The sequence below is a fragment of the Chrysochloris asiatica genome, unplaced genomic scaffold, assembly GCF_000296735.1.
Source record: "Chrysochloris asiatica unplaced genomic scaffold, ChrAsi1.0 scaffold00047, whole genome shotgun sequence".
Lineage (NCBI taxonomy): Eukaryota > Metazoa > Chordata > Mammalia > Afrosoricida > Chrysochloridae > Chrysochloris > Chrysochloris asiatica.
Window position 1 is genome coordinate 18720698 of NW_006408565.1, and position 27183 is coordinate 18747880.

The 27183-nt window shown below is 48.5% G+C and overlaps 1 protein-coding gene across 1 annotated transcript in view; it reads left to right on the plus strand.

The window, feature by feature from the left end:
* KIF17 (kinesin family member 17) overlaps nucleotides 1-27183 on the plus strand; it is a 62056-nt gene that overhangs the window by 7403 nt on the left and 27470 nt on the right. Inside the window, exons 2-6 of the mRNA XM_006862405.1 lie at nucleotides 7035-7181; nucleotides 8153-8254; nucleotides 14543-14732; nucleotides 16999-17451; nucleotides 20789-20901. Coding sequence (XP_006862467.1) covers nucleotides 7035-7181; nucleotides 8153-8254; nucleotides 14543-14732; nucleotides 16999-17451; nucleotides 20789-20901 — 1005 coding nt within the window. The remainder of the gene's footprint in view (nucleotides 1-7034; nucleotides 7182-8152; nucleotides 8255-14542; nucleotides 14733-16998; nucleotides 17452-20788; nucleotides 20902-27183) is intronic.

Sequence of the window (27183 nt, forward strand, 5' to 3'; positions counted from 1 at the left end):
ACAGGGTCGCTATGGGTCGAAACCGACTCAACGGCAATTAACAACAACAACAACAATGAGGTTATTGAAAATACAATGGCTTGAGTCAGGCTCACCGTAGTCTTCAAACTGACATCTTTGCTGTTGAACATTGTAAAGAGGTTTTGTGCAGTATATTTGCCTAATGCAGTTCGTTGTTTGATTTCTTGACTGCTGCTTGCATGAATGTTGATAGTTGATCCCAGTAAAATGAAGTCTTTGACAACTTCAATCTTTTCTCTATTTGTATGGATGTTGTTTGTTGGTCCAATGGTGAGGACTTTTGTTTTCTGTACATTGAGATGCAACCCACACTAAAGACTGGTTTTGTATCTTCATCAGTAATTTAAAAAAATGTTTTATTGTGAATTATGTGATAGTTTACATGGGAGAACATTAGCTTTACATTCATCCTATTGTATATCGTTTCATTGCCATGTTTATAATTCCCTCCATTCATTATCAGACAACCAAAGGGTATACCCCACAAGCCTGCCCCTCTGTCATCAGCACACAGCTCCTCTCCCTCTCTGGGTCTAGAGTCCCCAGCCACTCCATCTCTCCATGTCATCATCTCTGCCTCCATCTCTGGTGTCATTGTTTCTCTGGGTAGGGTCCCGCACTCTGCTCTTCTCCCTTGATGGTCCCAGGGGCCTCCACTCCTGGACTGTAAAGTCAACCGCTCCCCTCCTTTTGCTACAAAACATCTACTTTTACATTTCCAACCGTCACAGTCAGTCCTGATAGCAATTACTCACTATTGTGCCACATGAGTGCTATTCCCATCTCCTTTCATTAGTCCCGCCCAGACAAATTGGCTACTACTCAGTGGAGATTCTACCTTCCTCCACACCCTCTGGATCTAGGCTCCCTCTTGAAAGCTTGTAAACCAGTCATTTTTTTACTTTGTATTCCCCCATTTTGGGTAGCCAATATCCAAGTTGCCCATCCCTGTCTACCCTGTGTATCAAGGGGGTGGGAACGATCCTTGCTGTAAAGATTTGTTCCCTCTTTTGAGCTACTGAATCCATAGGTGTAGGTCAAGTTCATCAAATTGTATCAGATTGCTCTCTTTTTAAATCTTTCTTTTTCTAGTCGAGTTCTGATCATCCAGTCCTCTTCACTTTCAGCAAGCTAAATTGTATCATCTGCATACTGCAGGTTGTCTTCTTCTAATCCAGATGCCAAGTTTTTCTTCATATAACCCAGCTTCTTGGATTATTTGCTCAGCATACAGATTGAATAAGTATGGTGAAAGAATACAACCATGTTGTATACCTTTCCTAATTTTAAGTTATTTGGTGTTCCTTTGTTCTGTTTGAACAACTGCCTCTTGGTCTATGTACAGCTTTCTCATGAGCACAATTAAGTGTTCCAGAATACTCATACTTTGCAGTGTTGTCCATAGCTTGTCATAATCCACACAATCGAAAGCCTTTGCATAGTCAATAAAGCACAGATAGATACCTTTCTGGTATTCTCTCCTTTCAGCAAAGATCCATCAGACATCAGCAATAATATCCTTAGTTCCACATCCTCTTTTGAATCTGGCTTGAACCTCTGGAACTTCTCTGCCAATATATGGATGCAGCTGTTTTTGTATTATGTTTAGTAAAACTTTGCTTGCATGAGCTATCAGTAAATATCGTCCTGTGAGTTCCACATTCCACTGGGTCACATCTCTTTGGATCAGGCACAAATATGGATCTCTTCCAGTCAATTGGCTAGGTAGTTGTTTTCCAAATTTCTTTACAGAGGAGTGAGTGTCTCCAGTGTCACATTAGTTTATTGAAAGATTTCAGTTTGTATTCCATCTATTTCCTGTGCTTTGTTCTTTGCCAATGATTGCAATGCACCTTGGACTTCTTCCTTCAGGATCATTGGCTCTTGATCATATGCTGCCTCTTGAAATAGTTGAACATTAACCATTTCTTTTTGTAACAGTGACGCTGTGTATTCCTTTCATCTTCTTTGATGGTTTCTGCATCATTCAGTATATTGCCCATGGTGGTGGTGGTTATGTGACATGGAGTTGGTTCCGGCCCATAGTGACCCTGTACAGGGTTTCCGAGGCTGTAAATGTTTACGGGAGCAGAAAGCCTCATCTTTCTCCTGTGAAACAGCTCGTAGTTTCAAACTACTGACCTTGCAGTTCGCAGCCTGATTCATAACTACTATGCTACCAGAGCTCCTTATATAGAATCCTTCAATACCAGAAGTTGAAGCTTGAATTTTTTCTTCAATTCCCTTGGCTTGAAAAATACTGAGCGTGTTCTTCCCTTTTGGTTTTCTAACTCTAGGTCTTTTTCACTTTTCATTACAATATTTAACTTTGTCTTCTTGAGCTGACCTTTGAAATTTTCTGTTCAGCTCTTCTACCTGCTCACTTGTTCTATTTGCTTTAGCATCTGAATACTGGAGAGCAAGTTTCAGAGTCTCTTCTGGCATCCATTTTTGTCATTTCCTTCTTTCTTGTTTTTTTAATGACCTTTTAATTTCTTCCTGTATGATGTTCTTGGTGTCATCCCACAACTCTTCTGATCTTCAGTCTTTGAATCTAATGAATCAAATATGTTTTTGAATCAAATATGTTAATGAATCAAATATGTGTAATGAATCAAATATTTTTTCAGATGATTTCTAAATTCAGGTGTGATATATTCAAGGTCACATATTGGCTCTCGTGGACTTGTTTTAATTTTCTTCAGCTTCAGCCTGAATTTGCATGTGAGCAATTGATGGTTTGACCGAAAGTCTGCCCCTAGCCTTGTTTTGTCTGATGATATGGAGCTTTTCAACCATCTCTATGAAGAAAAATGTGGCATCAGGATTGGAGGAAGACTCATTAACAACCTGCGATATGAAGATGATAAAATCTTGCTTGCTGAAAGTGAAGAGGACTTAAAACATTTACTGGTGAAGATCAAAGAGCACAGCCTTCAGTATGGATTACATCTCAATGTCAAGAAAACAAAAATCCTCACCACTGGACCAATAAACGACATTCTTATCAATGGAGAAAAGATTGAAGTTGTCAAGGACTTCATTCTTCTTGGAGCAACTATCAACACTCACGGAAGCAGCAGTCAAGAGATCAGACGATGTATTGCATTAGGCAAATCTGCTGCACAGGAACTTTTCAATGTGTTGAAGAACAAAGATGTTAGCTTGAGGACTAACGTGCCCCGGACCCAAGCCATGGTGTTTTCAATAACCTCATATGCATGCTGGACAGTGAATAAGGAAGACCAAAGAAGAATTGATGCATTTGAATTATGGTGTTGGAGGAGAATACTAAACGTGCCATGAACTGCCAAAAGAACCAATAGATCTGTTTTGGAAGAAGTGCAGCCAGAGTGCTCCTTAGAGGCCAAGATGGCCAAACTTCGTCTCTCATATTTTGGACATATTGTCAGGAGGGAGCAGTCGCTGGAGAAGGATATCATGTTTGGTAAGATGGAGGATCAGAGAAAAACAGGAAGACCCCCCCAACGAGATGGATCAGCCAGGTGGCAGCATCGATGGACTCAGGTGTGGCAACAGTAGTGAGGTTGGCCCAGGATCAGACAATGTTTTGTTCTGCTGTGCATAGGGTCGCTATGAGTCGGTGCTGACTCGATGACACCTAACAACAACAACAACTCTCTCTTTCCACAGATGTCGTCAATTTGATTTCTGTGTATTTCATCTGGTGAGTTCCATGTGTATTTTATGTTGTTTAAAAAGAGCATTTGCCATGAAGAAGTCATTGGTCTTGCAAAATTCTGTCATTCAATCTCCAGCATCCTTTCTATCCCCAAGGCCATATTTTCCAACTACTGATCCTACATCTTTGTTTACAACCTTTGCATTCCAGTCACCAGTAATGATCAATACCTGTTGATTGCATGTTTGATCAATTTCAGACTGAAGGATTTAGTAGAATTCTTCAATTTCATCATCACTGGCTTTGGTGGTTAGTGCATAATTTTAATAATAGTGGTATTAACTGGTCTTCCTTGTAGGCATATGGTTATTACCCTATCACAGACAGCGTTGTACCTCATAACTGCCCCTGAAAAATAACAGATAGATAACTGTTCTTTTTGATGATGGATGTGATTCCATTCCTCTTCAATGTGTCATTCCAGGCATAGTAAACCATGTGATTGTCAGATTCAAAATGGCTGATACTAGTACACTTCAGCTCACTAATGCCTTGGGTATCAATGATTATGTGTTTCGTTTCCTTTTTGACAATTTCTAGTAATCCTAGATTTAAACTTCATACATTCCATGTTTTGATTATTAATGTATTTAGACAGCTGTATCTCTTCATTTTGAGTTGTGCTCCATCAACAAATGAAGGTCCCAAGGCCTTTACTCCATTTGTGTCTTCATAGTCAACTCTACTTTGAGGAGGCAGCTCTTCCTCAGTTGTATTTTGAGCATCTCCCAACCTTAGGGGCTCATCTTCTGGCACTGTATCTGACAATATTCCGGTGCTGTTCGTCATGTTTCAGGATTCAGTGTTGTGATGCTGACAGTGTTCTACTGTTATTCATAAGATTTTCAGTGACTAAATATTCGAAAGCAGTCCGTCTCTCCTTCTGCCTAGTCTGTCTTTATCTGGAAGCTCATCTGAGACCTGTCCACCATGGTTAAACTTGCTAGTATTTAAAATACCAACGGCATAGCTTCCAGAATCACAGCAACACACAAACCACCACAGCATGACAAACTGACAGACGAATGATGGAAAGGAGTATGCAATGGTATATCAGGAAAGTCCTGCACCAGTGTTGGATCCTTTTGCCACTTTTATTCAATATATCTGCTGAGAAAAAAAATGAGAAGCTGGACTATATTAAGAATATGGCATCAATCAGTATTAGAGTAAGAGTCATTAATAATTGATGTTATGCAGTTGATATCCTTGTATGCTGAAAGCAAAGGAGACTTTGAAAATCAAAGCCTTCGGTATGGATTGCATGGCAACATAAAAAGCCAGAATCCTCACAACTGGCCCGGTAAGTAGCATCATGATTAATATAAAAAAGGTGAAAGTTGTCGAGGATTTCTTTTTGCTTTGAACCACAATCAACACAGTCAAGAAATCAAGGCAAATCTGCTGAAAAAGACCTCTTTAAAGTGATCAAAAGCAAAAATGACACTGTAGACTAAAGTGTGTCTGCTAAACTGTGTCTTTTTAAATCACTCCACATGTATAAGAAAACCGGAGATTAGTAAGGAAGATTGAAGAAGACTTGATGCCTTTGCATTATGGTGTTGATGAAGAATATTAGATATGTCATGGACTGCTAGAAAAACAAACAAATCTGCTGCCCTGGGAGAAATCCAGCCAGAAAATGCTCCTTAGCGGTGAGAATGGAAAGACTTCATCGCACTTACTTTGAACATGTTATCAGGACGAACCAGTTCCTGGAGGACAACATGCTTGGCAAAGTTGTTGTTGTTGTTGTTGTTGTGAAGTGCCGTTAAGTCGGTTCCGACCATAGCTACCCTGTATAGGGTTTCCGAGGAGCACCTAGTGAGCTTGAACCTCTGACCTTGCAGTTCAGATGGCTTTGCAGTCTGGCACATTAACTCACTGTACCACACCAGGACTCTGCTTGGTTAAGTGGAGGGTCAATATAAAAGGAGGAAGACCCTCAGTGAGATGTGCTGACATAGTGACTGAATGATGGGCTCAAATACAGGGAAGATGGTGAGGACGGCTGCACAGGACTGGCGGGGTTTCCTTCCGTTACACATCGTCTCTCTGCTATGGAACTGACCTGATGGTACCCAATGACAACAACAGCTACATTTGAAAAAGTAAAAAAAAAAAAAGCAACAGGTGTGGGATTAATTTTAATAATATATTTGTTTAACCCAATATACCCAAAATATTATCACTCAAGTAAAATACAGTGCCCCTTGAGCCACGCCATGGGAAAAAGCTGAGATTGCCTCCTTTCATAAAGATTACAATCTTTGAAATCCTATATGGTGTCAGTGAGTCGTTAAGAGTCATAGGAATCAACTTGGTGGTGGTGGGGGGGGCGTTGGTTTTAAAAAGAAAATACGAATACATACTGACACTGCTGCTGCTGTGTGTTCTAGTGGCATTGGGCTGCTAACTTCAAGATCAGCGGTTCAAACCCACCAGCTGCTTTTTGGGAGACAGCTGAGGCTGTGTGCCCTTATGAAGATGTATAGTTTCGGAAACCCAAAGGAACAATTCTACTTTGTCCTATAGAATCACTGCGAGTCGAAATTGACTTGGCAGAGGGTTGTCCTGGTGTACCTGGGGTCCTTGGTGGTCCTCAAGTGGCACCTCTCCTCTTCATGTGCTTGCTTAACTGTATTGCTCCTTATACCTCAGAGGTGCTTAGGTTTCGGACACACTCTACACTGATAACTAACACAACAAAGAAGTCCCTTTTTTCAAACAGGATTACATCCTCAGGCACATGGCTGTGTGCAAACTGATTGTGACTTCCCAACCCTTGGTGGGTTCAAACTATCAACCTTCCAGTTAGAAGTCAAGCTCTTTAACCATTGTGCCACCAGGACTATATCCACATGTGGAGGTTAGGGTTACAATAAATATTTTGTTGTTGTTAAGCATTGTGGTAACCCTGTATAGGTTTTCCAAGGAGCGGCTGGTGGGTTTGAACTACAGACCTTGTGGTTAGGAATCCAGTGCTTATCCCACAGTGCCCCACCAGGACTCCCAACATATATGTTAGGGGGACACAATTCATCCATCACAGCCAGTAAAGGGTGCATATGAGATTTGAACCCAAGCAGCCTGGCTCCACCGCCCAAGCCGTCCACACTGTGGTAACAGCCCTGTGGCCCACAGGCAGTGTGGATTCCTGAGGGTGGAGGCTGTTTCATTTTTTGACTCTCCCCCCCTGTCCTGGGCCCATGTGATAGGAGACCCAGGGGAGCCGGGGAGCCTGCACCACCGAGCAGAGCCTGGCTCGGAGCCCCACTGAGCACCCAGGTTTCGGCTTTCTCTTCCACAGGGTGTCACTGAGGGCTACAATGGCACCATCTTTGCCTACGGCCAGACGGGCAGCGGGAAGTCCTTCACCATGCAGGGCCTGCCGGACCCTTCCTCCCACAGGGGCATCATCCCCAGGGCCTTCGAGCACGTTTTTGAGAGCGTCCAGGTATGGGTCTTGTGGAGTGAAGGAGCAGGACGGGTGCTCAGGCCTGGAGACTCCTGGCAGCCTCTTGTGGCCTCTGACCTGCAGCAGGGACGTGGGACGGAATCAGAGCACAGGTTTGACTTGGCATAGATGTAACTTCTGAATAGGTGATGGGAGAAAAACAGAAAAGCAAGAGAATGCTACCAGCTGCGTTGTCCTCCTGCCATTATTGGATTCTAGTGTTTCCTCAGTGTGTGAAGGTGTGGTGATGCCACACTAGCCTGAAGCCTGCTTGTAACAATAAGAGTTTTTCTGTTTTTGACCAAGTCTTGGGCAAAGCCCTGTGCATCATGATCATGTTGCCCCCCACACTGACCTAGGAGGCCACTCTTAGCCCCATTTTTAAGCTAGGGAAGCAAGATTTGGAAGCCTTTGAACTTTGTCCCAGTGTCCTTCCTGCAGGTGAGAATTGCTCCGGTTGCCATGCATAGAAACATGCAGACTGTCTTGCACTGGGAAATGGCAGAGCAGGGACAGAAGCCCTGGTCAGTTCCAGCCACTGTCTCCACTTTTAGGACTCACTGTGGGCATGCATAGGAGAATCTAGAGGCCTGGAGGGTGACCAGAGATCAACCCAGAGCCAGTGCTTTCAAGCCTTGGTTTTTCTACCTGAATAATGTGAAGGTCCTTATTGCCTTCCCGTGAGGTCAGCGAGAGAGCCGTAGTTAGCACACAGAATGAGAAGTCTGCAGTATTGAGAAGCCTGGGTCCACAGAGCTGCCCAGGGCCGAGAGCTTCCTAGGCAGGCAGGCAGGCAGGCAGGCAGGCAGCTGGAGTTCCCCCTGCCCTCAGGTCTCCCCCTTTCTTGTGAGATCCTGCCTGTGGGCCCCAGGTCACTGGCTGCATAGGTGGCTTGAAAGGTCCCGGGGTCAGTCAGTCTACCAGCAGATGGCGGGGCTCAGGTTTGCTGGTTCTCTGTTCCCTCCCTGCAGTGTGCAGAGAATACCAAGTTCCTGGTCCGGGCCTCCTACCTGGAGATCTACAATGAGGACGTCCATGACCTGCTGGGGGCTGACACCAAACAGAAGCTGGAGGTGGGTACAGATCCAGGGTGGGCAGGTAGGGACTGGAGGGGAGGGTTGGCCTCAGGTGGTGTGCCCTCAGAAATATGAGAGGCATGCCAGGGCAGGGACGCTGGCTGGCACTAGAGTGGGGACTTTTGAACTGGAAGTTTCGAGAATTCGCTAAACCCCCTGCCATCGAGTTGATTCTGACTATGTGGAATGGAGGAGAAGTGCTCCATCGTCTTCCCAAGGCTGTAACTCTTGGCAGGAACAGACTGCCTCTTCATTCTCCCACGGAGCAGCTGGTAGGTTTGAACCGCCAGTCTTTCTGTTCACAGCCCAATGCCTAACCCAAAACATCTATCCCTGCTTCACCCTGCCACCAGTGTTGTTTAACTCTGAGTTCAGCTTTTCAGGAGACTGAAAACCGTGTATGAAAAGCGTGTCATGTTTAGTGACTGATGCAGGTATGGGGTTTCTAGAGCTCCTCCGACCCACCCCACTCTACAGGGGAAGTGGGACCTTACCTGGAGCAGTTCCAGTATTACCTGCTTAAGTAGATGGAGTCTTGGTGTAAGATTTCATTCTAAGAAGGGCCTCCACTTGCACACACACAAAATTATTTTGAAAATCTCTAAGGGTTCTGCTTGCCAAAAGAGGGTTTTGAAGACCAGGCACTTACACTGACTGGCAGCTTTGGGCACGTTACCCCAACCAGTTTTCACAGCAACCTTGTGAAGTAGATGTTATTCTCCCCAATTTATAGGTGAGGGAAGGAAAACTTAGAGCTTCCTTGCCTATGGTTCAAACAGCAGTAAGAGACCAAGCCTGGGTTTGAACTCAGAACTGCCTCCCTTCAAGATCCTGGATGTCAGACATCCCATTTCACTGCTGCTGGTGGGCTCAGATTCTGGAACCTTGTTCCCCTCTAAAGGGGTCAGCCGTGGGTACAATCTCATAAGGAGTCTGCTGTGAGGGCTGACGAGGGTAATGTGGGTGAGCTCTCAGCAGAGGGCTGACTGACACCTGGTGGGTGTTCACAGTATGAGCTATTTCATGTCATCAGGATTCAGAAAATATGATGGGATGGCAAAGAGGACCCCTCGGGAGAGGGGAATCAAGGACTGCCACTTAGCTCAGGACACAGTTTAGGACCTGGCTCCATTAGTCACTCAGCCTGACATATTTTTCATAAACTGTTCTGTCTCCTGAAAGGCTAGACTCAGAATAAAGGAATGGATTTCAAAGCCGGGTGATTGCATAGCAGTGGTAGATGTTTTCAGGATTCAGTCAAGGTGGTTGAGTGGTAGAATTCTTGCCTGCAGGAGACCCAGGTGTGGTTCTTGGCCAGTGTACCTCATGCATACCCACCACCCAGCTGTCATCAGAGGCTTGCGTGTTGCTATGATGCTGAGCAGCTTCAGCCCAGCTTCAAGACTCAGATGGACCAGGAAGAAAGGCCTGCTGATCTCCTTTTAAAAACCAGCCAAGGAAAACACTATGGATCATAACGATCTGATCTGCAACCCATCATGCAGGACTGTGCAGTGTTTTGTTCCATCAGCAACTAACAACAACAGCCTCAATGTAGGCAGTAGTAGGCTGAACCTTTGCCGAGCCCAGCAAGGTCAAGAGACCTGCCAAGACTGCACAGCAGGGTTGGAGCCAGGCCCAGGTCCTTTGTCTCCCCCTTAATGACAGGTTGATTCTGCCTCTTATCTGAGGCTCTTTACAGACTGGGCTGGCCTGGGCTGGCCCAAGGAGGAGACATGTGTGTGGAGATGCTGACCCACATTTCTGGCTAAAGAGCAGATGGCTGCCTTCCCCAACTCTGGTGCTTGGTGACCATGCAACCAGCAGACGGCCCCTCCACCCCCCCAAAGGCCCACAGCAGAGTCAAACTGCCCAGGGAAGGGGGAGCATCATTCTTTTAATGACCATCAACCTCCTGGAGGTTGGTATGGAGATCCCTATTACTGTACAGATGAGGGCACAAGGCCTGGAAAGTGGTTTGCCTTAGACCGCTTGACTGGGAAGCCACAGTCAGGATTGGCCCCTTTCCCCGACTCCAGCGGCTGCCGTCTCCCTAGGGCAGCCATGGGGAGGTGTGGGGCAGAGTCAGAGAAGCAGACCCCTGGTGACGTTTGTCAATCCACCTGCTCCTCACTGACCTTTAGGACTGGATGCACATTGAACTCACCTGGTTCCCACGTCCATGGACGTCCAAGCAGGACTATTTCCCTGCTTGGCTCCACGGCCTCTTACCTGATCCCACTTCCCCTGGTTAGGTTCACTTGAAGGTCTGGTGTGTGAGTCCTTTTGTGATGGGTGACCACTCTGTGGCCAAACTGTACAGATTAGGCCCTTAGGAGTGGCTGTCTTGAGAAACTTGTGTGACTGGTTCAGATCGAGGAAAAATCCTTAAAAACTGAAAATCCTTAAAGAGCTTCTAGTCAAACCCTTGCTCACAGAGATAAGGAAACCGAGACTTGGAAGGGAAGGGGACTTGGCCAAGATTACACAGCAAATTATTAGCGACCGCCTTGGTATCAGAGCTTGTGGGACCTAAGTGGTCAGGAGCTTTATTTCTGGATCAGCAATATAGGAATTCCCTGGACATAATTAACCATCTGTCAGTTTGTTGTACTGGATGGCTTGTATGTTGTTATGATGCTTAAAGCAATGCCAGTGAATGGTGTGTCAAATACCAAAGTGTTAACACGTGGTGGACAGATTTCAGTGGAACTTCCAGACTGATAGACTAGGCCGAAACGTAACCAGTAAAAACCTTAAGGATCATAATAGAGTGCTGGAAGATGAACTGACTCAGTGGGCAGCTAGCAGCAACAAGGGATTCGAAGTGAGGAAGGGACATTCACTGGGGGTCTTCAGAGTCTTACTAGGCAAACCTCATGGGCTCCAGGCACCAGGCCACAGGCTGTACCAGAAGCACAGTCTTCATTCAGTCCCCAGTCTTTGCTGCTGGGGACCCACCTCATCCCCTCAGACTCCATCTCAAACCCAGCAACATTTTGCTCATTCTGTGGGGGAGCCTCTGGTCTTTCTGCTGGCTTCTCTACCCTGGAACTGGTGCAGCTGACTCACAACAATCTCTCAGAGCAGGGGATAGGACAGGGAGGAAGGCACAGGGAGCTGCTGGTGGGTCAGGGTCCCCTGCCCATCCAACCTGTCCTCCCTGAGTTGTTCTCTGGGGCAGCAGGAAGCCCTCCTCTCCCTCCTCGACATGCTGGGTTCTAGAAAGGTCCCAACTACCCAGGCTCTGAAGAGCCAAGGACTGGCAGCCATATGCACTTACCCCAGCTGGGCACTGGCAGATCAGATGCATCCTGGGAAACATGACTATGGAAACATAGGCTTTGGACATGCTGCCCTGCAGAGGTGTGCAGGTGCATTTTGTGGGGAAGCCCCACCTACAAACAGTCAGGAGCCGGCACTGCCTCCAGCTTCTTTCTGTCTCCAAATTCTCTGTCCTCATATGAACAGAGATGGATAAGTGCTGATCGCCGGGGACCTTTCTAGTGCTCACATTCAGTGACTTGGGGGAAGCTGTAGTGGAGAATCAGTTGTAGAGTTGATCATACTGGCTGAGGGCAGCCTCCAAATGGTGGCAAGTCCTAGGTGCCATTCGTGACCACTACTCAGGTGGGGACCTGTGCTCAGAGCCTGTGCAGCCAGGTAGCATTAGAGCGACTCTGGGGCTGCATCCCAGTCTGGCTTTCTGTGCTGTATGACCTTGGGCATATCACTTCACCTCTGATATTTCTTCATGTGCAAAACAGGGATAAAGAGAGGGATTGTATGGTGGGGTTGCTGTGAGGAATCAGACAGGGTGTTTCAAATGTTTATTAGATTAGGGAGGCCATCAAGGGAGCCCTGGTGGAGAAGTGGTAAAGCCTTTGAGTGTTAACTGAAAGGTCGGTGGATGGCTCAAATCCACTAGCTGCTCTCTGGGAGAAAGATGGGCAGTCTGCCCCCTTGTTCTACCCTGTCCTGTAGGATCTCTGTGACTACGAATCCACTCACTAGCAGTAGGCTGGTTTTAGGTCAATAAGAGTTTGGAAAGCAAGAAGGCTGAAGAGCCATACTGCCCTGTACCCACAATTCATTGGTGGTGTGTGGTGGGTGGGGGGCCCTCAGCAGTCATCCCTGGCATGGAGATGGTTCCTGACCCCTGACAGCACATGGACATCATGCCCTCCCCCATCCTGGCGGCATCCTCACTAGTTGCCATGGTGACCAGGCTCTTTGGTGTGCAGCTGCAATGAGCGATTACGAACGACCTTGATGCCAACTGGCGCCCTCACTTGGTTCCTTCCTGCCGCTGAGGTGGGATAGGGGCAGGAATCAGGGAGTGAAGGGCATACTGGGGGGAGTCTGTCTCATTTAGGTATATGGTGTAAGGAGCAAGTCTTCCTGGGCCTAAAAATAGGGCCAGTAGGAGACCCCATGCAAGGAAGAGCTGCCTCTCTACTGGCTTTCCAGGGTCTGATGTGCTCAGGCCCCAGACAGAGCTGCTTAGTTCTCTTTGTGACCTACGTCCACTGAGTGCACTCTAGGGTCAGGCTGAACCTTTTTCAGCTCCATTTTCTTCTGTATCCTAATATTGTTAGGTTCTGAGTTGATTTTGCCTCACAGTGACCCCATGTGATAGAGTCTAAGGACCTCAGATTGTTTCCTAGGCCGTAATCTTTACGGGAGGAGCCTGGGTGGCACTGTGGGTTTGGGCGTTGGACGGCAGAGTCAGGGTTGAGAATCCAGCAGTGGCTCCCAGGGAGAAAGGTGAGACTGCTCCCGTAAAGATTTACAGACTCGGAAGCCTTCTATGGGGCTGCTGGGAGGTGGAATTGACTTGATGGGCAGTCGGGTTCTTTTTTCCCCATTGGTTTAATCTTTATGGGAGCAGAGATAGGGGTTATTATCCTTGGCTTGCAAGTGATGAATCCCAGGCCTAGAGAGGCCAATGGACTGCTCTGAGTTCCCACAGGCTAGCAAGTGGGAGAGTCAGGCTTCCGACTGGGGTCCACATTCTTCCTGAAGCTGGGAACCACTGTGTGGGAGCCAGGTGCTGTACTAGGGGTGTACAGGATTATAGCAGGTCACTTTACCCGGCTCACAGCATGAAGAGTCTCAGGACTGCTCTGAGCCACACCCTCTCTGCTGGGTTCTCCTCACCCTCCAGGCTACCTTTAAGGTCAGCTCTTTGCTTCAGTTACTGCAGGATGCCCCAGCCTCTCCCAGAGCCCACCCATTCCACAGTACCTCCCACCCCCGCCCCCATTGTTACCCTGCTGGTAGCTGTGTGATCTTGAACAAGTCACTTAACCTTGCTTGCTCATCTTGAAGCCCAACCCTGAAAAAACTGCAGTCCTGCGGGCTGGGGCTCCCAGATCCCTTACTTCACATATTAGCAGAAAGAACATGCCTGTGCTTGTCCCCTGACTTTGGCAGAGGGGGCCCCTCCCTCCTTAGACCCCTGAAACTGCCCAAAGCAAAGCATATGAGCTTCTGTGACGGCTTCTGTGATTGCCCAGCACTGGCCCGCAGGGCCATTTGGCAGACACACAACATTTGTCTGAATTCATTCTGCTCTTGCCAGAGTGGTTTTATTTCCTCTCACACTTGAAAAATATTGCATTTCACAGTTCTGTGTCAGCAACAAAACAGCTTGACTGCCTAGAAAGTGAGCAGGGAGCGATCAGATAAATTAATGTACTCTCTGCCACTGGCTAATCTAGAAACCAATTGGAGTTCTGGACAGGAAATGGCCATTCACCCATGTGCCATGGCCCCAGGGTCTGGGAATGTTCCCGTTGCTATGGAGCTGAGAGAGAGAGAGAGAGAGCACGCAGAGTGGCAGGAAGAAGGCCGCTTGCAGAGCTCTGAGGTGACTGCAAGCTTAGCCCCAGGGAGCCAGGGCTCCCAGATGGAAAACCACCTCTACTATTAGCAACAACAAAGGAGCAGCTGGCATTGACTGAGCACTTAGGATGTACCAGGCACTGTGCTAAACATTTCGTTACTTAATCCTTACCACCACCTTATGAGAGGAGATGTTGCATGCCCATTTTACAGATGTGAAAACTGAGCTCAGAAAGGTGAATTTACTGGCCCATGGTACCCCCATTAGAAGGTACAGGGGCAGGTTTGAGACAAATTCTGCATAGCACAAACTCCCTCCTGGTATAGGGTATTTGCAGTGCCAACTTGCATTGTAGGAAGGAGAAGGTAGTCTGACCAGGCCCTTCCCTTCAGCTCCGGCCTCACCTGCACTTACATGCGTGGTTCCTCTCCCCACAGCTGAAGGAGCACCCCGAGAAGGGTGTGTACGTGAAGGGGCTATCGATGCACACGGTGCACAGCGTGGCCCAGTGTGAGCGCATCATGGACACAGGCTGGAAGAACCGCTCTGTCGGCTACACCCTGATGAACAAGGACTCCTCCCGCTCACACTCCATCTTCACCATCAGTATTGAGATCTACGCTGTGGGTATGTGGGGCCAGGTGGGGCTGGAACACCGACAGTGGTGATACTGGAGCTCTGGTAGCGTACAGGTTGCGAGTCGGTCTGTTAACCTCAAGGTCAGCAGTTCGAAACTACCGGCAGCTCCGTGGGAGAAAGATGAGGCTTTCTGCTCAGGTCAAGATTCACAGCCTCGGAAACCCTGTACAGGGTCACTATGAGTTGGGACTGACTCCACGGCACTTAATCACCACCAGCTACCACTGTGTGGAGTCCTGGTGTGGCGCTGTAGACTAAGCACTGAGCTGCTAATCAGGAGGTTGGGGATTCAAACCCACCAGCCTCTCCTTGGAAACCCTATACAGAGTCGCCATGAGACACTTAACAACAACATAATGTGCCAAAGCACTTCAGGTACGTCTTTGTAGTCCTAACTACAGCACTGCATTAATTTGCCAAGGCGGCTGTATCAGTGATTACAAACCTGGTGGTTTTAAAGAACAGAATTGATCCTCTCAGAGTCCTGGAGGCCAGAAGTCTAAAGTAAAGTGGCTGGCAGGCAGCGTTGGTTGCTTCTGGAGGCTCTGAGGAAGAATCTGTACCTTACCTCTCATGTGGCTCCTGACAACCCCAGATGTCCCTTGACTTGTAGCTGCATTACCCCAATCTGCCACCTTCTCTGGGTGTGGTGTTTCTCTCTCTCTTAAAGACGCTTGCCATTGGATTCAGGATGCTCTCAACTGGAGAGCCTTACCTTTATTACATCTGCTGTTGTTAACAGTACCACCGAAGTTGGTTCTGACTCAGTGACCCTGTACAGGGCTTCCGAGGCTTTAAGTTGTTGTGAGAGCAGAAGAGGCCCTTATTCCAAATAAAGTCACATTCAGAAGATCCAGGTGGCCATATCTTTTGAGGGAGAGACCATTCCACCTGCTACAAACGAAATAGGATGGGTACTACTAGTCACACCATTTTCTAGATGAAAACATTGCGGTCATAACAGCTGGAACAGGTCAGAGCTGGGATTCAGTCCTAGGTTGTATATCAACCAGGCTATTTGGGTTTCTTCTTTCCCTAAAAATTTCTCAACTCTTCTGTTATCTCACTCTTCCTTTTTTTCTGGAAGTTACTGAGAAAGAGGAGAAGGAAGGAAAGGAATCCATATTTACTCCACCCCCGCCTAGGTCAGGTCCTGTGCTAAGCACTCTACAGAACCCACTCAGTTCAAACTCATAGCAAGCAGTCCTTGAGGCAGGCATCACCTGTCAAGTTCTGACTCTACAGGTGAGGCAATGGCATTCTAAGGGGACCCGCAACAGCTTGGTGGGAAGCTGGGCTTCGAACTCACACTCCAGCTGACTCCAAGTTTGAGTTCCATCCCAAATGGAACAGAGCAGGAGAGCAGGAGCTTTGAGACACATTCCAGAGATCCTGGACCCAAGGTCAAAGCTACGGTTGATGGAGCCTGCTACCATACTCCCAGCCTATGATGACCTGGCCCCAGGCTACCCCCAGGCATGGTCTTTAGTACTTTACATGCTCCGCCAACACAGGAAACTAACACCTACTGTGTGCCAGGACCCATGTGATGGTATTAGGTGCCGTTGGATGATTTCAACTCACAGCAGCTCACAGGGTTTTCTAGGCTGTTACGTTTATGGCAGCAGATCACCAGGTCTTTTCCCACAGAACTGCTGGGTGGGTTCAGTTAGCAGCTGAGCATTTAGCCACTGTGCTCCCAGGGCTCCTCGGACCTGTGCAAACCTGGTGAAAAATGTATGGTCAGTTTACTTTGGTGCTTTTTTTGCCTTGGAGTTGTTTATGTGAGAACTGAGCATCAGAGAGGTGCACGTCTTTGTCAAGATCACACAGCAAGTAGGAAAGTAGATACTTGTTTGCGTTACAGGCTACAACTCCTTGAGGACCCAGCCTCATAGGAATTCTGTAGGAGTGAATATCATAACTGTTAGAAATCCTGCTGCATTTAAAGACCAGTCTGTACCTCCAGCCACTGTCCCCAAGGCCCTTCTACTCTGATGCCTGGGAGGGAGCTGTCTGTCTCTGGAGTCAGACAGTCCTGGGCTCTGATCGTGGCTGTGTAACTTTGGGAGTTCTATGCCCTCTCCTAGTCTCAGTTTCTTCATCTGTGAGATGGGTACATTAATAACACCTCCTCCAATGGGCTCCTATGTGTCTGAGATGGAACTTTTAGTGGATGGTGAGCGCTTGATGCCCGGTAGTTCCTTGGGGGGCCTACCTAAAGGCCATCCCCTTCTGCTTGATTTGTCTGCAGACGAACGGGGCAAGGACCACCTCCGGGCGGGCAAGCTGAACCTGGTGGATCTGGCGGGCAGTGAACGGCAGTCCAAGACGGGAGCCACAGGGGAGCGGCTCAAGGAGGCCACCAAGATCAACCTGTCACTGTCAGCGCTGGGCAACGTCATCTCAGCTCTGGTGGACGGACGGAGCAAACACATCCCCTATCGGGACTCGAAGCTGACGCGACTGCTGCAGGACTCGCTGGGTGGCAACACCAAGACGCTGATGGTCGCCTGCCTGTCACCCGCTGACAACAACTACGATGAGACACTCAGCACGCTGCGTTACGCCAACCGAGCCAAGAACATCAAGAACAAGCCACGCATCAACGAGGACCCCAAGGACGCCCTTCTGCGCGAGTACCAGGAGGAGATCAAGAAGCTCAAAGCCATTCTGGCTCAGCAGATGAGCCCCAGCAGCCTGTCAGGTGGGGCAGCTGGGGGGCAGGGCAGGGGTGGGGCTCAGGGCACTGAGAGATAGCCCTGTCCCCCACCTTCTCTCCACTTCATGGAGCCCATCTTTTGAACACTCAGGGAAGCCCTGGATGCTGATGGGCTCAGGGGAGGCCAGTTTGTGTGACCTGGCCTACTGACTCTGGGCTCTACCGCCCGCTGCCCCCCTCTGGGTAGTCCATCCATCATTGCACCCGTCTCATCGGCCTGCTGTTGCTTGGCAGCACTGTGATGCTGTGCTGCTGAGCAGCTGATAACTCACTCCCCCGTATCCAGCCCAAGCCCCAGTTAGGTACCCTGTTATTGCAGCTCTCACGCCCAGGCATTTGGCTGTTATCTGGCCGGTGCAAATTCATACCTGCAGGGCCTTAGAACTCAGGGACTCCAAGATGTTCTTTCACTAAGAACCCATGGTGAAGGGCACATGGAAGGTCCTGGGTTTACCTGCCCATTTATCCACCTCCCTACTCACCTTCCTCCCTATCCATAAACTCTACATCCCCTCATCCATCAATCCATCCATCCACCCATCCTCTCTATCTGCCCACACACCTATCTGTCCACCCTCTCATCTTTCCATCCATTCCCTCATCTGTTCACCCTCTCCATCCATCCATCCATCCATCCATCCATCCATCCATCCATCCATCCTCTCCATCCATCTGTCCATCCTCTCCATCCATCCATCCATCCACTTGTCTGTCCACCCTCTCTATCCATCCACCCATTCACACACTCCATTCTTCTATCTGTCCATCCACTTATCCACTCAGTCTATTGATCCACCCATTTAATCCACTATCCATTCTATCTAACTATCCAGTCCACTCTTCCATCTACCCACCCACCCACCCAACTGTCTAAAACTCACTGAACACCTCCTCTGTGTCCGGACTGGGCTGGGCACTGGGAACATGGAGATGACTCAGAGTCAGGATCTGCCTGGTGGAGCAACTGGGAGAAGGACGACACTCCAGCAGGCAAGCAAGTGCAACAACACAAACTAGGCAGCCGTGCAGGGCAGAAAGTCAGGGAGAGGGGTTTGAGCAGAGTCTTGGAGGGTGAGCAGTGTCTCTGTATGACTGAGGTGGGGCCAGTATGTGCAATGACACACAGACTACGAGGTGTGTTTGGGGAACTTCAAATCCTGCTCCTGGCTGCCTGGGGAGGGAGGTGGGAGGTCATATCCAAGTTGGCAGGGGCTGGAGTAGAAAGGGTCTTCACTACGGCAATGGGGCAACTTGCCTTTCTCGGCTTGCCCTATTTCCTACTCCTGAACCCCCTCACCCCACCCAGAGGGCCAGGATGGTAGATGGAGGAATAGTGAGAGGTGGTGGCTCCCTAAAGCTAGCAGCTGACATTTGCATAGCCTGCCAGTGGTTCCCATCCAGTCTTGTGTGAGTGATCTTTGCAGAACAGAGCTGAGAGCCCAACATCTGGTGTCTGGCTCACTTCCTGGCTCCTTGGGCAAGCTCTGTGCTCAACTTGCACCTGCATTACGGTGTGTCATTCTCCCCGCTGCCTCAAACAGCGACACAGAAAGTCGTGGTGTTTGTTCCCTCTGAGAAGCCCACTTTGCCTTCTGTGCCTCACTTTCCTCATCTGTAAAATGGAGAGAACACCACCTCCTGACTTGTTGCTGTTGGAAGCAACTGGGGAGAATGTGTGGGCTGAGCGTGGAGCCGGGTATGGAAGGGCTCTGGGGATGACAGATGATGCTGTGACTTTATAGTTGGGCCTTGAGCCCAGGTGCATCTGACTCATGGCCCCCACACCCACCCCCACACATTCTGTCCTCTCCACACTCACTGGTAAGGGCTTCCTCTGCTCTGGTGCCTGCTAACACTGGCTCTAGCGTTTACTGCTCACATGGAGACCTCCAGCCTCCAGCCCCTGAATTCCAGACTTGATCTGCACCTGTCTGTCCAACCAGCTCTTCCCTTAGCACATCCCACACTGAGCTCTGATCTGCCCCTACCTGCTTGTCCAGCAGCCAGCCCCCACAGTTGGTAGGTCTCTTGTGTCTCTGTGACTGTGTGTATTTGGCTGTTATCTGGCAGGTGGAAATTCAGTGTTCCAGCCTGAAACCCAGAATCATTCATGACTTCCTGTGTTCCCACATCTAGACCAGCAGCAAACCCTAGCGTCTCTTCTTTACATCATTGCAGAATTCATGCATTTGTCCCCATGCCCCCCATTTCTGCCTCTCTAGCGGGAGCCGCCAGCATCTCTCACCTGACTTCCTTCAGTGTTCCCCCAACAGGTACCCCAGCTCTGCCTTTGTTCCCTCAGCACCAGGGAAATCCTGTTCAAAGGCAAGTCAGATCCCATCACTGGGCTGCTCAAACCTTTCATGGCCACCACCTAACTCGGAGGAGAAGCTGAAGTCCTTCTAACAGCCTCCGAGCCTCCCACAGTTTACTCCCATCACCTCTCCACATCCCCCCATGGCTTGCTGTGGTCACATTGGCCTTCTGGCTGTTCCCCTTATAGTCCAGGTCCCCACTTTCCTCAGGACCTTTTGTACTCACTGCTAGTAAGCTCCTCCCCAAGACCTGCCTGCCTCCCTCCCTCCCTGACTTCCTCAGAGCCCTGCTCCCATAGGGCTCTTGTACGCCTTGTTAAAGAGGTCTTCCCTGGTTTACAGCCCTCCTCTGGTTCTTCCCTCTGCTTTCTTCTGAGCACACATCATCTTGCAACCTGTGTTGGTGGTGGTAAGGGCCATCGAGTCGGTTCTGACTCATAGTGACCCTGTGTAGGGTTTCTGAGGAGTGGCTGGTGGGTTTGAACAGCCAACCTTGATGTTCAAAATCCTTGAGGTTGAGTACTTAGTCTATGGTGTCACTTCAGCCTTTTACCTCCAACTGAAAACTCAGTGTGGATGTGGAGTTTTGTCTATTTTGTTTGTCCAATGCTGCATCCCTAGTGCTCAATGCATGTTTGTTGACTGACTGAATAAATTAGCACTGTGTATAGAGACATGTTTAAGGAGCTCTGGTAGTGTAGTGCTTATGAGTCAGGTTGCGAATCTCACGGTCAGCGGTTCACAATTACCAGCGGTTCTGCAGGAGAAAGATGAGGCTTTCTGCTCCTGTAAAGATTTACAGCCTCGGAAGCCCTATACAGGGTCGCTATGAGTCGGAACTGATTCCACGGCACACCACCACCACCACCACCACCACCATAGAGACATATTTGAGATATGCTTGACACTTTGAAGTCTTTTGTGAATGAGCACGTGGATGCCTTTTTACTGATACCTGCTTAGTCCCTGTACCTTGTCATAGCCCCTCGTTTCTGTTCTCCTCCCAGTCCTGCTGTCCAACCAGGTGCCCCTAAACCCTGGCCAGTTTGAGGAGAAGCCACTGCCGCCCCCACCTGTGGTCCAGCATGACACAGAGGCCGAGAAGCAGCTGATCCGGGAGGTGAGAGGCCTGGGCAGGAGACTGGGGTAGGTGGGGCAGGGCTCAACTCCAGCGCACACTCTTTAACCGTCACCATTGTCCGTGAGGTTGGTACCAAAGTGCCCCCCTTGTAACTGAGCACCTGAGGCCAGGATTTGTCCAAGGTCACTCAGCTCTGGAGAGTCTGAGCAGGCTCCCTGTCACTAGGACTGCTACACAGGAGACGAGAAAGCTGTGGGCACCCCCAGGGGCTTCCAGCTCAGGCTGCTGGCTCAGGAAAGATAGAGCTAGAATCCCTGATACTATCTCAAATGCAGGGAGAGCCTACTGGGTGTGTAGACACATGTAGGTGTGTGCGCATTTATGCAGGCATGTATGTGTACAGCTGCATGTAGTTTGCTCTTGGTACTGAACTGTACATGTCTGTCCATGTCCATATCTGTCCATGTCCGTGTGTGTGTATTTGCTCTCAGTACTGATGTGTGCATGTGTCTGTGTGCAGGTACATATGTGTGTGCGTTTGCTCTCTCAGCATTGAAGGGAGAAGGGGTGACTGTGGACAGCAGACAGGAGACATTCCTATGGGTACCACTAGCAAAGACGAGGTCAGAGTGTAGAGGATGTGGTCCCCTCAGCAGGTGCCCACAAGCTGAAGCTGAGAGCAGGGCATCAGGGTGGGCTTGAGGAGCCTGCAGATGGCCACTTGACTGGTGGGTAAGTGGGGTGCTGGCCTCCAAGAAACAGCTTTCCCTTGGGGCACCTGGGCCCTCTCGCATGTGCCTGCTCAGCATCCCTGGGAAACAGCAGGGCAGGTGACAACCTCAGTGTACACATATGAAGTTGGTCCCTAGGTGGGAACAGGAAGGGGAACAGAACCAAACTCCCACCTTACACTCTGTTCTAACTCCAGTCTGTGTTGGCTTCCGGAAGTTCTAACCATTTGAAGCCTGCATTATGGAATTTGACATTTGGGAGTCCCCCCAAGTGGGGTCCCTAGGACAGTGTGTTCTTGGCGCTGGGGAAGACTGAGAAGGTTTTGGAAACTTATCTGCTCACTCTTCACTGCTGCTCTGGGAGCTCCTGGGCAGAGCCTGGATCTCTGGGTCAGGCCCAGGGGATGGGCTGGGAAAGAGGGAGCCACTGGGGATGTCAGAGTGCAATCCCACAACAGTGAGAGAAAGTGTGCTTTCAGGGTTCAGAGTGGAAGTGGAATCCTGTGGTGACCTGTTGCGGACCGTGTAAGACTAGTCAGAGGTTCGAGGCCCTATAGGGCCGAGTGTAACAAATGAGGCCGCTGGCAGTTAATAGCAAATTGTCTTTCATCTTAATATTCAGTTATATATATTAAATTAATACACGGAGCCTTTGATAATCCACAGATAAATGTGATATTTTCCTAAAGCCTGAGACTAAAGGTTGCAAGGTTAAGCCTTTCTCCAAAGGATTAACTAAAAATATCTTAACTACTTCACAGTTCCTTGTTCTACAGACAAAAAAGCCATCCACCCTGAATCTCTCCCAAGTGTTAGCTATTCAGCCAAGTTCCTGAAAACCTGGCTCAGGAAGCCGAAGCAGCAGGACTCCGCCTAAGCTTTTGTCCTTATCTCTCACCTTCCCCCACCTAAGCTCAGGGGCTATAGATATGTTAATTGGGCCTGAGACTCCAAGTTGCTGGCCTGGGATTCGAACCAGCGAAGTACGATGTAAAGTTACCTGAATGTCTGGAAAAGTACTGATGTTAGCTGTACCTTGCCTAAGTCCCTCCCAGCTTGGTGTGAAGCTCCTCCCCTAAACAAAAGAGGCCCGGGCCTCCCCAGGTGTGCATTACAGGTTGGAGGGCATGCAGTAAAGATTGCAGTGTATTCCGGGCTGGAGGGCATGTGGTAAAGATTGCAGGGCAGTGAGTTGCTGCCTGCAGAGGCCACAATGCCTGTAGTCCCAAGCCTGCCCACCAGTGATGTATCCATCCTGGCTTTGGGGTGCCTCATTGTCTCTCTCTTTGTCTCTTTCTATGTATTCTTGATATATTGTTACCGCCGTCAGGTATCTCCTCCTCGTGAACCGAACCCCTATGTCGAGGCAGGTCCCCGGCAGTGACCAGTAAACTTCAATCCAAAGTTGCGGCTGGGCAGGCTGGCGCTGGGTGGGATGGAAGTTTCCTACTTGTGGACAAACTATTGGGTGGAACAAGTATTGTGGCTGTGCAGTGAGGAGGACACTGCCTCCCTCTAGTGGTCACAGGGAGAAGTGACACTGTTCCTGGCTGGCAGTTGTGTGTTGCCTGTGGTTGGAGAATCCTGCCCTGGGGATGGGTCACCTGTTCTTCCTCATGGGGCAGCCTAGTGGACACATACTGCCATTGGAGCCCCCACCACCGAGTTCTGTTTTCTGACCTTGGAGTTTCTTCTGTGAGCCAAGCTTGCATGAGGATATCTGTCCTCCCTCACTTCCATTTGTTCTTTTGGTTATGGCGGATGTTTACTGAGCACTTACTATGTGCCTGCAACTGTGTTTCCCTTCCCCTTCCAAAGCCCCCCAGACAACCTGGACCAGGGGAGTTGGAGCTTCAATGCAGTAGACAGAGCACTGGGCTTGGAGTCGGCTTAGCCACAGACTCTCCATGTGACTCTGAATTTCAGTCTCTCGTTGGTACTTGGGGGACTTGGAAAGAAGATTCTAGGGTACTGGTGTGGTGCTTTAGGATAAGCACTTGACTGGTAACCCCAAGGTTGGCAGTTCAAACCCACTAGTTGCTCCTTGGAAACCCTATACAGGGCCCTTATGAGTTGGAACCTGCTAGAAGACACTTAACAATGATCTAGCTTTTGTTTCTTCAAGTCCGGTTCTTATTGGCTTTGTGACGATGGACTAGGGATTTAAGACTGTTTTCTCGTCTATGTTGTTGTTGTTAGGTGGTGTTGAGTTCCATCCAACTCACAGTGACCTTGTGTACAACAGAGGAAATGCTGCCTTCTCCTGTGCCAACCTCAGGATTGCCATGATTGAGCTCATTGTTGTAGCCACTGTGTCTGTCTTGCTGAGGGTCTTCCTCTTTTACGCTGACCCTCTATGTTACCAAGCTTGATGTCCTTCTCCAGGGACTGGTCCCTCCTGACAACATGTCCAAAGTACATGAAACCAAGTCTCACCATCCTGGCTTCTAAGGAGAATTATGGCTGTACTTCTTTGAAGACAGATTTGTTAGTTCTTCTAGCAGTTACATTCAACAGTCTTGGCCAACACCCTAATTCAAACCCTTATCCGGTCTCTTATTCATTGTTCAGCTTTCATATGCATCTGAGGTGATTGAAAATACCATGGCGTGGCATATGCATCTGAGGTGATTGAAAATACCATGGCGTGGCTCAGGCGTACCTTAGTCCTCAAAGTGACATCTTTGCTTTTGAACACTCTTGTGCAGCAGATTTGCTTAGTGGGATCTATCATCTGATTTCTTGACTGCTGCTTCCCTGAGTGTTGATTGTGGCTCTGTCTATGGGGTGGATAGGTTAGCAGCTTTTCTACCTGCTTAACACCCATTGTAAGAGGCTGAAATGTCAGGTACTGACCAGGAGCTAGGGCTCTGGATTTGCACTTGACCCTCCTCTTCCTCAGTCAGTCATCAATATGCACTTCCTAAGAATCTGCCTGGTGGCAGCCCTGTGGTTGGAGAAGGTGGGGGACCAAGGCCTGGTCTTTGTTTGAATATTGGAAATAATGGTGCCTGCTTTGTACACTAGAGGGAATGACCTAGCACAGAGGGAGAAATCAGTGGTATTGAGGGAGGTGCCAGTTTGACAGAGCCAAGTCTTCCAGTGAGGTGGGGTCGGCTCCAGGAGGTTCATCCATTGCAGCACTTTGGGGTCAATAGATAGGAAGATGGGAAGATATGGAGCGGCTGAGGGGCTGTCGTCTGACTGCTTCAATTTCCCGTGTGAAGTATCAGGCCAGAGGTGTGGGGAGGAGCCGGGGTTGGCAGAGAGGGAGAATGTCAGAGTTCTGGGGATGTGTGGGGAGGAGCCGGGGTTGGCAGAGAGGGAGAATGTCAGAGTTCTGGGGATGTGTGGGGAGGAGCCGGGGTTGGCAGAGAGGGAGAATGTCAGAGTTCTGGGGATGTGCTGAGCCAATGAAAGCCTATTCCCTAGCAGGTCTTCCTTTTTTCCCACTGACCCTTCATGCATCACATTTAAATGGAAACAGTCTGTGGTGTTGCTGTGTGAGCACATGTAGACATATATGAGTATGCTTGTGTGCACGCATGTGTGCATGTGTGTTTGTTTCCAGCCATCTTTGGCTCAGGGTGCACTGTGGGTGGGATGAGGCCTGCCTTTAACAGGGTTGAGGCTCTTTGGTGCACACAGTGGTAGGTGCTGGGGGAGGGATTGCAGGGTGTCTGTTAAGGAGGGAGTGTGATGCTGGACCTTGGATCTCAGCTGGGTAAGGCAGTGGGAGGTGGGGGGTGGGTAGTGAGAAACAGAGGTCTCAGCAAGGTCCTCCCGGGACCTGTGGTGCTGGGCAGGTGGGGGCACTCTCCCTGTGCTAGTTAGATATCATGGAGCCAGTCTTACTCATTGCGACCTTATGTGTGACGGAACAGAACGCTGCCTGGTCTGGCAACACCCTCACAATTGTTGTTAATGTTTGAACCCATTGCTGCTGCCACTGTGTCATGCTATCTCCTTAGGGGGTCTCCCTTTTTCTCACTGACCCTCTACTTTACCAAGCATGATGTCCTTCTCAAGGGACTGGTTCCTCCGGATAACATGTGTAAAGTATGAAGCATGAGAGATGAAATCTCACCATTCTCACTTCTAAGGAGCATTCTGATTGTATGTCTTCCCAGACAGAGTTGTTTGTTCTTCGGGCAGTCCCGAAGAATATTCTTCTCCAACACTGGAATTCAAATGCATCCGTTCTTCTATGCTATTACTTAGTCATTGTCTAACTTTCCCATGCACATGAGCTAAGACAATGACAATACCGTGGCTTGGGCCAGGTGCACCTTAGTCCTTAGACTGACATCTTTGCTCTTGAACACGACGCCTTGCATAGCAGACTTGCCTAGTGCAAGATGTCATTTGATTTCTTGAGTGCTGCTTCCATGAGTATTTATTGTATGTCCAAGCAGAATGAAGTCTTTGAAAACGTCAATCTTTTCTCCATTTATCACGATGCTATTTATTGGTCCAATGGTAAGGATTTTTATTTTCTTTATACTGAGGTACAAGCCATACTGAAGGCTGAAAGCTTTGATCTTCATCACTAAGTGTTTCAAGTCTTCTTCACTTTCAGCGAGCAGGGTTGTATCGTCTTCCTCCAATCTTGATGCCACCTTCTTTTTCATATAATCCGGCTTCTCTGATTATTTGCTCAGAATACAGATTTAACAAGTATGGTAAAAGATTACAACCCTGGCACACACCTTTACTAATTTTAAACCATTCAGTATCTCCCTGTTCTGTTCAAACGACTGTCTGTTAGTCTATGTACAAGTTGCTCATGAGCACAATGAAGTGTTCTGAAATACCCATTCATCGCAACATTACCCATAGTTTGACATAATCTATACATTCAAAGGCCTTTGTGTAGTCAATAAAGCCTAGACATCTTTCTGGTATTCTCTGTTTCAGCCAACATCCATCTGACATCAGCAATGATATCCCTAGTTCCCTGTCCTCTTCTGAATCTGGCTTGAATTTCAAGTTTCCTGTCGATGTACTGTGGGAACCAATTTTGAATTATCTTCAGCAAAAGTTTACTCGCATGTGATATTAATGATATTGTTGGATGATTTCCACATTTCCTTAGGTCACCTCTCTTTGTAATGGGCACACATATGGATCTCTTCCAATGGGCTGGCCAGGGAACTGTCTTCCACGTTTCTTGATTTAACGTGAGGGCCTCCAGTGCTCCATCAGTTTGTTGAAAGTTTTCCATTTGTATTCTGTCAATTCGTGGAGCCTTGTTCTTTGCCAGTGCCTTCAGTGCTGCTTGGACTTCTTCCTTCAGGACCATCGGTTCTTGATCATATGCTACCTCTTGAGATGGTTGAACATCACCCGTTTCTTTTGGGTACAGTGACTCTGTGTATTTCTTACAAATTCTTTTTTTTGTCCTAATGAAGTATACAATGAGTAATTTTGTTTACTTCATTTCTTTTTGTTTTGTTTTTGAGTCCTTTTTAAAAAAGTTTTTATTGTGAATTGAGTGATAATTTACACGGGAGAAGAACATCGGTTTTTGCCGGGAGTCAGCCCCAGCAGACTTATTCCAGGGTTTTCCGAAAGCGTATGCGGCGTCGGC